The sequence below is a fragment of the Cetorhinus maximus genome, chromosome 26 (genome assembly GCF_964194155.1).
Source record: "Cetorhinus maximus chromosome 26, sCetMax3.hap1.1, whole genome shotgun sequence".
Lineage (NCBI taxonomy): Eukaryota > Metazoa > Chordata > Chondrichthyes > Lamniformes > Cetorhinidae > Cetorhinus > Cetorhinus maximus.
In genome coordinates this window covers 5,109,400-5,121,706 of record NC_135904.1, presented here as the reverse complement: position 1 = coordinate 5,121,706, position 12,307 = coordinate 5,109,400, and the positions used below count along the sequence as shown (strand labels likewise).

Genomic DNA, 12,307 nt, shown 5'->3' with positions numbered 1-12,307 from the left:
ATATAAATGCAAGTTCGTTCTTTCTTTTCGTACTTTGTACCTCAGCAAAAATAAAGGGGCACAATCCTAAAACTAGAGCTTGGGGATTTAGGAGTGAAATCAGGAAGCACATTTTCCCACAGAGCAGAGTGGAAATCTGGAATTCTCTTCCTCAAAAGCTCAGAATGCTAGGTCAACTGAAATATTCAAGACTGGGATTGATAGATTTTTGTTGTAAAGGCCACAACGGATATGGATCAAAGGCGGATAAATGGAATTGAGGTACAGATCAGCTATATGTGATTGAATGGTGAAACAACCTCGAGGGGCTGAACGGCCTAGTCCTGTCCCTGTGTAACATATTTGTGTTGCCCGTTTCTTCAATTTTCTAAGGGGACCATCTCCTTCTTTCAGACTGTAGTTGAATATGACTGAAACAAACATAAGATGAGAAAAATCAAGATCCAGGATGGGCTATTTGACCACAGAAGATCCTCAACCCTTCCTAACTATCATACAACTGTGTTTTGAGCTCCCTTATTATCTGGCTATACCCCTCAGCCTGGCAGATTATTCCAAACATTTTTTGTGGAAAGAAATTCTTCTGGTATTCAGTCTAAATATATTTTTTCACTATTTTGCATTATATGGCATTTGATCCTGTTCTTTGCCAGGTAGCATCCTTGATTATTCGAGTATTGCTGAACCATGGCTTATGCTATGATTTTGCGATGGGGTAGGGCAAGGAGACAAGTCTCAAGTCTAGCTCAGCTGGAATGGGGATTGATCCCTGCATTATTCTGAACCACACACTAACGTTTCAGCCAGCTGAGCTACTGCCCTCCTCACCTTGATCCTGCTATCCTAAGTTATTTTAAAGTACTATTAATTCAGGGTTTACCCTATCAAAGATATTTATTGTTTTACCTATTTTAGTGAGCATCGGTAGTGTTAAGAATGAGTTATTGTAACTCATTCAATCCTCTCCTAAATGTAGGATTATTCTTGTTGCTCTTTCCTGCACCTAATCCTTCAACCCTGTCATAAACAATTTATCAAAATTCCATGTTGCAAATTTCTATCATAGCCTTTGAAGAAGGTCCTCCCCTCCAATCCAGCAACTACCACATAGGCCAGTTGAAGAGGAGAAGTTACAATCCCCGATCACACAGCGACCACAGAGACTCAGGCTTCCTTTAACCGGTTTTATTCAAGCATATGCAAGGGATCCACAATCATTCCTGAGAATGAAGACCCAGTTCCCAGACTGATTACATTTCATTACTTTTGTACCTTTTCTTATCATAATACATTTGAGTACATTTGAATATATCCAATTGGTAACCGACACAAAGGTCCCATGTTAACACTATCCTATTGAGTACATAAACATGTGATTTTACTAACCAATTATTTTAAAGGATGTATACATAATTATATTATCCAATCAAAATTAAAACACGTACGCAAAGATCTTGGTTCTCACGACTCAAGACTGTTTGTTTGTGTTTCATCAAAGCCCCCTTGTATGTATGTCTTCCCATATCTAAGCTAAAACCATCTGCCCCTTCCCTGTGTGAGAGGGGAGTACACTTCATCTAATTTATGTCCTGCTTGTTCTTCCAGTCTGACTCTCAAGGCTGTGCAATGTTCATCTGGTAATTTTCAACTCTTAATATGTTCAGCAGCTATGTCTGCCTGGAGATTTTAGGGTTTTTCAGTAAATCCTTAGTGTTCACTTTTAGCATTTTTAATTTTCCCCTAACACCTTGAATTATCATTTAGCTAATCGTAAAATCACTTTTCCAAATAAAGCAAGGGCAATTTCCTTAACTTTTTCTTTATGATTTAAATTCTTTATTTTGCTTCTGTATCTTCTCAAAGGCAATAGTATTCCACCTATGAGCACACTGCATTTGAAATGAAATTTTACCTACATGAAAACTATTCTGAAAATTCTAGGTTACATTTTTTAAATGAACTCTGAACTGAAGGTCTGGTTATTGAATTTTGATGTGACAAATGATATAAAATCATGAATCAGCCCAGTTCAGTATGCTTGTCATCAACCAATTTGAAACTATAATGTCCTCAACATTATTGCTGTCATGGAACATTGAAAATCTTGAACATTTTTAAAAATTCATTTATGGTATGTGGGCGTCGCTGGCGAGGCCAGCATTTATTGTTCATCCCTAATTGCCCTTGAGAAGGTGGTGATGAGCTGCCTTCTTGAACTACTGCAGCACATGTGGTGTAGGTACACCCACAGTGCAGTTAGGGAAGGAGTTCCAAGATTTTGACCCAGCGACAGTGAAGGAACGGCGATATATTTCCAAGTCAGGGTGGTGTGTGGCTTAGAGGGGAACTTCCAGGTGGTGGTGTTCCCATGCATCTGCTGCCCTTGCCCTTCTAGATGGTAGCGGTCATGGGTTTGAAAGCTGTCTAAGGAGGCTTGATGGGTTTTTGCAGTGCATCTTGTAGATGGTACACACTGCTGCTACTGTGCATTGGTGATGGAGAGAGTGAATGTCTGTGGATGGGGTGTCCATCAAGCAGGCTACTTTGTCCTGGATGTGTCGAGCTTCTTGAGTGTTGTTGGAGCTGCACATTCATTCAGGCAAATGGAGAGTATTCCATCGCACTTCTGACTTGTGCCTTGTAGATGGACAGGCTTTGGGGAGTCAGGAAGTGAGTTACTCACCGCAGGATTCCTAACCTCTGACCTGCTCTTGTAGCCATAGTATTTATATGGCTAGTCCAGTTCAGTTTCTGGTCAATGGTAACCCTCAGGATGTTGATAGTGGGAGATTCAGCGATGGTAATGCCATTGAGTGTCAAGTGGCAATGGTTAAATTCTCACTTGTTGCAGATGGTCATTGCTTGGCACTTGTATGGCGTGAATGTTACTTTCTACTTGTCAGCCCAAACCTGGATATTGTCCAAGCTTTGCTGCATTTAGACATGGACTGCTTCAGTATCTGAAGAGTCGCGAATGGTGCTGACCATTGTGCAATCATCAGTGAACATCCCCACTTCTGACCATATGATGGAAAGAAGGTCATCGATGAAGCAGCTGAAGATGGTTGGGCCGAGAACACTACCTGGAGGAACCCCTGCAGTGATGTCCTGAAATTGAAATGAGTGACCTTGTCATGACAGCAGACCATAGCCCAAATTACTTACAGACATATTGGACATGTTTTTTAAAGAAGGACCTACAAGCAAAAGCTGGCTGAAACTGTAAAGTAACCACTTGCTGGAAAATTCCTACATGGATTACACTTGACCAGCTAGTCCAGGGAATGGGATGTTGCACCTAAAAAGGTATCAAGGCCTACTTCAGACAAAGACACTTCAAAGGGAAAGATACAATGCAAAAAACTGAACTGTGATCTCTTATGGTTGCCGAGATAACAAAGGCTGATTACCATTTCTGCAGAAGCCACTCCTGTGAGTTATATCCCAGACTACGGACATGATGTGAGTTGAAAAGAAAGCAGATCTGAGTAAAAGACATATAGGTTTTTTCTGTTCCAGGAATACACAAGAAAAAGAGTTAAAAGCCAACTGCAACTCTAGTTCTGTGTGCTAATTTTGGTGTTCCAGGCCTGGTGTGCGAGGGTGTGCTGCAAAGGTTACAGCTGAATAACATCAACTAGGCATCCCTGCACTTGCAGGTAAAAAAGTCCTCTCCGATTGCTGCAGGAAAGTCACAAATCAGCAAAGCCACAGTCGAAAGGAAAACAGGACAACTCCTTTCAGCTAACCTGCAGAACCAAGAATCTCCAAACCCACTGCTCAACTGCCAAAGTCAGCGCTACCGGAATCACCCAACTTAACAGCCGCAACATTTCATCTACTCCTCATGAACAAGCCAAAAGACTGATTATTATACCTTTTCTTTAGCCTTCATTTCTTTACTCTTCTCATTTCTAATCTCTGTGTATGTGTGTTGCGTTTTTTATTTTTTTTTCTTGTGTTTTAGTAGCTAATAAATACACTCGTTCTTTGACTCAAGAAAGCCTGGTTAAATTGGCTCCTTTCAAAACATAAATACGTTTGGGCTGGGAAAAGGTATCCGTGATGGGAGGGATCCTTTATAAATTAACCTTGCTGCGACCAACCAAGGGTGTTAAATAAAGAAGGGGTGCCAGTTCATTCTTCCTCACCTGGAACCGTAACAATTTGGGGTAACTCGTCCGGAATCAACAAATTTGGGGAACCTTGCCTGCAGACCGGTCATAACAACCTCCAATACCCACAATCATTTTTCTTTGTTCCCTTGATTTCCATTGATTCCAGGGCCCCTTGCCACACTCAGTCAAATGCTGCCTTGATGTCAAGGGCAGTCACTTTCACCTCACCCCTGGAGTTCAGCTCTTTTATCCATGTTTGAACCAAGGCTGTAATGAGGTCAGGAGCTGAGTGATCCTAGCAGAACCCAAACTGAACGTCAGTGAGCAGGTTATTTCTAAGCAAATGCCATTTGATAGCCCTGTTGATGACCCTTTCCATCACTTTATTGATGATTGAGAGTAGACTGATGGGGCAGTAATTGGCTGGGTTTGATTTGTCCTGCTTTTTGTGCACAGAACATTCCTGGGCAATTTTCCACATCTGTAAAATGTATTTTCTTTTCCATACTTTCTCAACAATTGTGCCATGAATTGAGATGGTAACTCTGACCAGTGTGGCATATGCTTCTCCAAGCACTAGGGAGGATAACTATATAAATAACTACACTGAGATGGGCTCCAATCATTCAGCTTGAACTTTTGTTCAGCTTTTACATGTTGATTTCCAGTGAGTGATTGTATTACTGATTCTAGGACTAGATCGTCACCATTAACCCTTCAATTGTACTCTCACAGCATTGTCTTTATGCTTAGATTTACTACAGGCGTGTGTTAGGGTTGCTCACTGGCTGGTGAACAGCACGGCCTGCTTTCTAAACCAGCTGTCTGGTTTCTAAGCAGGCTGTCTGGCAATTTATAAAATGCTGAATTTTTTTTCTCTCCGACGTAGAAGTTGCATTTACTTAGCATCCCTTACATTTCTGAGTGCTTTTTAAGAGGGAAAGGAGGATATGAGAAAGAGTTAGGAAGGATTAAGGTGACCGAGACTCAAAGACACCGGCAAGGGGATAGATTTCAAGAAACGTTTGAAGGAAAGGAGAGAGGTCGGAAGAAAGGCAAAGGAGTTTAGAACCATAGAAAAGTTACAGCACAGAAGGAGGCCATTCGGTCTATCTTGTCCATGCCAGCCCAAGGACACCCAGGTGCCCTTTCTAATTCCACCTTCCTGCACCCAGCCCATAGCCGTACAGCTTACAGCACTTAAGGTGCAGATCCAGGTACTTTTTAAAAGAGTTTAGAGTTTCTGCCTCTACCACCAACTTGGGCAGTGAATTCCAGACACCCATTACCCTCTGCATAAAAAAAGTTCTTCCTCATGTCCCCCATTACACCTTCTGCCGCTTATCTTGAATCTATGTCCCCTGGTTCTAGAATTCTCCACCAAGGGAAACAATTTTATACTGTCCACTCTATCTATTTCCCTCATAATTTTGTACACCTCAGTCAAGTCACCTCTCAGCCTTCTTTGTTCTAAGGAAAATAACCCCAACCTATCCAATCTCTCCTTGTAGCTACATTTTTCTAACCCTGGCAACATTCTTGTAAACCTCCTAAGCGCTCTCTCCAGAGCTATTACGTCCTTCCTGTAATGTGGTGACCAGAACTGCACACAATACTCCAGTTGTGGCCTCACCAGTGTTTTATACAATTCCAACATTATATCCTTACTTTTATATTCTATACCTCTGCCAATGAAGGAGAGCATCCATTTGCCTTCTTTACAACCTTGTCTATTTGAACTGCTGCCTTCAGGGACCTGTGAACTTGTACGCCAAGACCTCTCACTTCATCTACCTCTCTTAGTATATTCCCATTTATTGTGTAATCCCTATAACTGTTTGACCTCCCTAAATGTATGACCTCACACTTCTCTATGTTAAAATCCATCTGCCACTTTACCGCCCACTCCACCAACCCATCTATATCGTTTTGGATATTATGGCTATCATCTACACTATCCACTACTCGGCCAATCTTTGTCATCTGCAAATTTCCCAATCATGCTCCCCAAGTTCACATCCAAATCGTTAATAAATAACACAAACAGCAAGGGTCCCAACACCGAGCCCCGTGGAACACCACTTGAGACAACTTTCCATTTGCAAGGGCATCCATCGACCATTACCCTTTGTTTCCTGTTACAAAGCCAACATTTTATCCAGTTTGCCACATTACCCCGAATCCCATGGGCTTTTACTTTCCTGACCAATCTGCCATGTGGGACCTTATCAAATGCCTTGCTAAAATCCATGTACACAACATCCATTGCACTACCTTCATCAACCCCTCTTGTCACTTCCTCAAAGAATTCAATCAAATTTGTGAGGCAAGACCTTCCTTTAACAAATCCATGCTGACCATCCCTGACTGGTCCATGCCTTTCCACATGACAGTTAATCCTATCTCTCAGGAACCTTTAGGAAGAAACTTCCAAAGAGTAGAGGCAAAATAAGTGATCTTGAGGGAGGAACTGAGGGTGGATAGGGTCAAATGACTGAATACCCCTCTGGGGTTGAAACAGTAATACAGTAATTATAAAAGCTATTAAGATTTGAACTTAGCAGCAGCAAAGCCAACTTAAAGCATGATCTCATCCTGTTTCCTCTTACCATTTTGCTTAGCCACCACTTCTTGACTTACAGCTCACTTTCTTGATTCACCAGATCTGGAGAGGATACTAATCACTAGACAAATGCATATGTAGCTGATGGGAGAGGAGATGCCTAGAATGATGCATGTCACAACAATTGTCTGATAAAATAGAAATAAGATGGGTGCAGTTGCAATGGGGGTAGAGTTGTATTGGGGTCATGCCTTAGATGACAAGCTTTTATCTAGGCATAGTTTAATGTTGGTAATGGGGGTCTCACCTGCCAGCAGGAGAGCCAGCGAGACCCCCACGTTGCCTTTTTTCGGGAAGGCCCACCAAATTAAGTGGCAATCAGGCACAGCTTGAGGGACCAAATGGTCTACTCCTGCTCCTATTTCCTATGTTCCTGTATCAGTCAAAGACTGGCAGCTCTTCATTGCTTGGTTGTGCCACCTGGGAGATGGTGACTGTTGATGATACCATACCCACCCAAAGCCTAGGATCACCGAAGGACCCAGCCCACAGGTGAGTGATGGTGGAAGGGAAGTTGACTGGGTCAGGGTCATGGGGGAAGAAGCTGGAGGGGGTTTGGCAGCAAGGGCAGGTGGTTGGCTCTCAACAGGCCTCCACCTTTCCGATGCCCAGTCCCTTGATAAGACACTGAGTGCCTTTGACGAGGAATTCCCAATGGGAGCCCGCAAGCAAACCCAACAAGGTTTGCTTCTCAGGCTTCCCGTATAGTGAATCCCCTGCCCATCAGCTGCGGCAGGATGAGGCCCTTAAGTGGGCATGAATTGCTGATTAAGGGTCTCAATTGGCAGCTAGGCAGGAAGGTCATCCATGAGCCTTCTCACCCTGTACTTAATCAGGCTAGAAGCAGGAAGGTGGTGGGATGCACATCGGCCACTAAACTTGCCACAAGGTAGGGCATTAAATTCCTTTCTAAGTGTTTCACCCAGGGATGTAAGAGAAGCATTAGCAGCCTCTTTAGATAGGGGAGCAATATTCAAGTCTTGAGCACACTTGGGCTTCATAGAGAGTTAAAAGTTGTCGGTGTAAAATTCAACTTCAGTCGGGGCAACAGCAGATCAATTTTTGTTTTATTGACTTCAATGGAAAGCAATATCAAGCAGGGTGTATAATGGGAGGTGGATTTACTACCACTTGTTTTGTAACCACATCAAAGTTAAATTAAAAAATTTAATCCCCCCACTGAGTGCAAAGAACATAAATAAAAGATGGAAAACCTATGCACCTTTAGCACTCACTCTCTGCAGCAAGCTCTCCAAATCAGGTATTGTATAGGCCAAATTCATCACTGTCAGGGGGAGGAGAAAGGACCAACAGTCATTTGTATTTTCTATTCTAAGTTGAGTGTGGGCTGACATAAATTACAATATATAAAACCCATCAAAAAATAGGAACCAAACAACTAAGTGGGAGGATAATATTCTATATATTAAATGTGATTTTGCAAAACAACTCTGAGTTAATAGTATTTCAGAGATTTTTTTCTTATTTATACATTTCATCTCATAGTGTTTTGCTTACAGCAAAGAGTGAGTACAAAGGAATACAATAATTCTCCAGTTTTAGCGTGCCAGCATCAAACACTCCCACCTCAGGCCAAATGTCCTGTCCTGTCTACCTGTTCAAGGAGATGCCAGTGGTTCTATGGTACTACTCGAAGAGAATTTTTCTGGTCTCTTGGCCAACATTTCTTTCTCAGCCAGCACTATCAAATGCAGAGTGGAGAGGGATGGGGTATCCTCACGTTGGGCGGCTTTCATGAGGTTCAGGATGCAGCATTGGCATCACTGCCATTATCCTATTGATATTCTAGCAATTATCAGTGCAAATGTAGTATGATGTCAACAGTGAGCAGATAAATCTAATTAATGCCATTTGCTACAAAATTCACCTTTGCTGCAATGTATGACTCATTGACTGTTCTTCAGAAAGTATTTAATTGTATACGAAGTGTTTTGAGATCATAGAATGATAGAGCTCAGAAGGAGGCCATTTGGCCTGTGTGGAGATGTTGCTGAGAGATGTGATAGCATGCTACATCAATGCCATGTCTGCTTTCCCTCACTTCCAATAATGAATTCACTTTTTTGCAAAAATAATAAAGAGCAAACACACTTATGTTAATTTTAAGATTGTATCTCAAGATTATTTTAATGGAAGGTAGCATTTATTGATAATGGTTGCTTTATTGATCTATGCATTACCATTGAATAGTTTGCTTTTAACCATTATTTGTTGGAACAGCCAGTTGGCTTATTGATAAATTCTCTGTTTAACAGATCATATTGGAAATCTCTGTATACAAAACAAGAATAGCAGGTGTTATGAACATCACATTTTTTCCCCAAAAATATAGTTTATTCATAAAATTTGTAAAAGCACATGATAAAACATTCTGAATGTTACAGAAAGTGCAATAAAATTCAACTTTTCTCCAAAACCATGTTCCACTCTGAAGTGTCACAATAGAATTTTTCTTACACTGTAAGGTCATAGAATCATAGAGGTCTACAGCACAGAAAAGGCCATTCGGCCCATCGAGTCTGCGCTGGTCAAACAAGTAGCTAACTATTCTAATCCCATTTTCCAGCCATAGCTTCGCAAGTGCACATCCAAATACTTCAGGCATATAGCACATTTACTGTTACCTGACTTGCAGGAAAATTCCCTTTTGAGTAGTGTTGTGAAACCATTGACACCTTCTTGAGCAGGCAAACAGCACCTAAACAGCACTTTAACATCTCATCGCACAAGGCAGTACAACATCTAATCTAGGAGCGCTTACTGCAGAGAGTGGGTGCTAAAGGTGCATAGGTATTCCATCTCTTATTTATGTTCTTTTTACTCTGGGGGATTAAATTCAACTTCAGTGTGGTTACAAAACAAGCGGTAATAAATCCATCTCCCGTTATACACCTTGCTCTCAGCAGGCCTCCACCTTCCCGATGCCCAGTGTCTTGATCAGACACTGAGTGCCTTTGAACGAGGAAACCCCCCCCAATAGGAGCCAGCAAGCAAACCCAACAAGGTTTGCTTCTCAGGCTACCTGTATGGTAAATTCCCTGCCCATCTGCAGTGGCAGGATGAGGCCCTTAAGTGGGCAATAATCACTGATTAAGGGTCTCAATTGGTGGTGGGGCAGGAAGGTTGTCCATGAGTCTTTGCATCCTGTACTTAATCAGGCTAGAAGCAGGAAGGTGGTGGGATGCCCAAACTACCAAACTTGCCACGAGGTTGGGCAATAAATTCCTCCCTGAGTGTTTCATCCCAGTGATGTAAGAGATGCATTAGCAGTCTCCTTAGAAAGGAGAGCAATATTCAAGTCTTGAGCAGACTTAGAGTTCATAGATAGTTGAGTTCTTTGTGTAGAATTCAACATTAATGGGAGCAATAGCAGAATAATTTTTGTTTTATTGACTTCAATGGAAAGTAATATCAAGCAGGGTGTATAATGGGGGGCAGATCTACTACCGCTTGTTTTGTAACCCCACTGAAGTTGAATTTAATCCTCCTATGAGTGCAAAGAACATAAATAAAAGAAAGAATACCTATGCACCTTTAACACCCATTGAACAATAAAACAAAATTGCTATTGCCCTCACCTGAAGTTGAATTTTTCACCAACAACTCTTGACTCTCCTTTGTACTCTCATGGTTGGTTTTACTTTATTGTTTTGCTGGTTTTATCATCTCCTGGTTTATTTCTCCGTTTCAATTTGTGTTTTCTCTTTTAGGTAAAGGCGAGTCCTGGCTGGAGGTGTATCGACTGCTGAAAGACAACTGGGTGCAAGAGCTGGATCAGTTTGAAAAGCTTATGATACAAAATGAGCAAACTGGAGTATGTGAGAAGATGACAAAGACATGCCATTGTTTACTTTTTGGGCTGCTCACCAATGAAAGCCTAATGTAGATGCAAAACAAATGCTGGAAATGTGTGACATGTTGATCAGCATATGAAAGGAAAAGGAAGGTTAACGTTTTAGGTTTAAATCCTTCATCTGATGAACTCAAATTTAACCTTTTTATTCCCTTTTCAGACCGGCTGTGCAATTCCAGGATTTTGTGTTCTTTGTCCCTTCTCTGAAGGCACTGGCTGGGATTTTCCATGTCCACTGGCATTGGACGTATTCGGTGGCATGAGCGGACAATACGCGAGAAGGGTTTCACAAAAACCGGTTTCACAATGTCGTGAAACCAGTTTGCGATCGTCCGCTCAGCCCATCGATGGCGGTTCGCGTTCCCCGCCATCAGACATCAGGAACCACATTGTAATACCTTTGTATATCATTATAAACCTAGCTCGCTGAAATCAACCCCCCCCCCCCCCCCCCCCCAAACCGCTGAATCATCTGCCCAATCACGCCGATATGTTTCCCAGCAACATATAAAAGGTGTACACTTAGCGGGCTGTACTTTGAGGGGAACTCAGAAGTGAGTACACAGTAACGTTGCAGGGCGCTCACCCTGGTGAGGACTTCATGGTTCAGGTGGGTGGGGGGTGCAAGGGCTGCCCTGCAGTTGAAGGTAGAGCACAAGTACGTATGAAGTTGGGGGGTGGGTGGGCAAGGGAAGTGGACACGCATTAGGGAAACCTGAGAAGAAAGCAACTGAGGCACCTGGCTGCGCAGAGGGAGAAGGGGCGGCTGGGGCTCCTGCACATGCCGCCGAAGAGCTGTTGCGAGTTGTCTATAGACCCAGGGTCTAAAGCTGCTGCCTTTCATTCTTGCAGATGACCAAGAACCAGTGTCACCGAAGACTGTGCATGTCTAGGGAACTGGTCAGTCACATCTTCCAGCTACTGCAGGATTTGGCGCCATGGGGACATGGAGGGCATCCACTGCCAGTGGCCATGAAAGTGACTGTGGCGCTCAATTTCTACATGAGTAGCTTCTTTCATGGCTCCATGTGTGACCTTCATGGGATATCACAAGCCTCCACCCACAAATACATCCACGAGGTCACGAATGCCATCTTCGCTAGGGTACACAACTTTGTGCATTTCGCCCGGAACCAGGAGAGTCAAGACGCAAGAGCGATTGGATTTGCCTAGATCTCGGGTTTCCCACAGGTGCAGGGTGCCATCAACTGCACTCACGTGGTGCTCAGATCTCCGTTGCAACATGTCACCGCAAGGGATTCCATTTGCTGAATGTGCAGCTGGTGTGCGACCGCCACAACTGCATCCTTCAGGTCTGCACATGGTTTCCAGGCACGACGCCTTCATTCTCAATCAGTCACAGATCCCTGAAGTCATCCAGGGTTCTCAGAAGCTGCAGGGATGGCTCCTTGGGGACATGGGCTACCCGCAGAGGACATGGTTGATGACAGCCACATGGTGGTCTCAGACTGCAGCAGAGCGAAGGTATAACAAGGCCCATGCTGCAAGTCGCAACTTGATGGAGCAGACCACCGAGATGCTGAAAATGAGGTTCCGGTACCTGGACCGTTCTGGTGGAGCTTTGCAATATAGTCTACAGAAATTGTCACGCATCATCATCATCTGCTGCACCCTTTGCAGCGCCAGGTTGTAACTAGGAGAGGAGCTGGCTGAGGAGGAGCTGGAGGTCTC

General features: G+C 43.1%; 1 protein-coding gene across 1 annotated transcript in view; it reads left to right on the top strand.

Moving 5' to 3' along the window:
- wdr93 (WD repeat domain 93) overlaps positions 1-12,307 on the top strand; it is a 57,493-nt gene that overhangs the window by 6,468 nt on the left and 38,718 nt on the right. Inside the window, exon 6 of the mRNA XM_078530011.1 lies at positions 10,473-10,576. Coding sequence (XP_078386137.1) covers positions 10,473-10,576 — 104 coding nt within the window. The remainder of the gene's footprint in view (positions 1-10,472; positions 10,577-12,307) is intronic.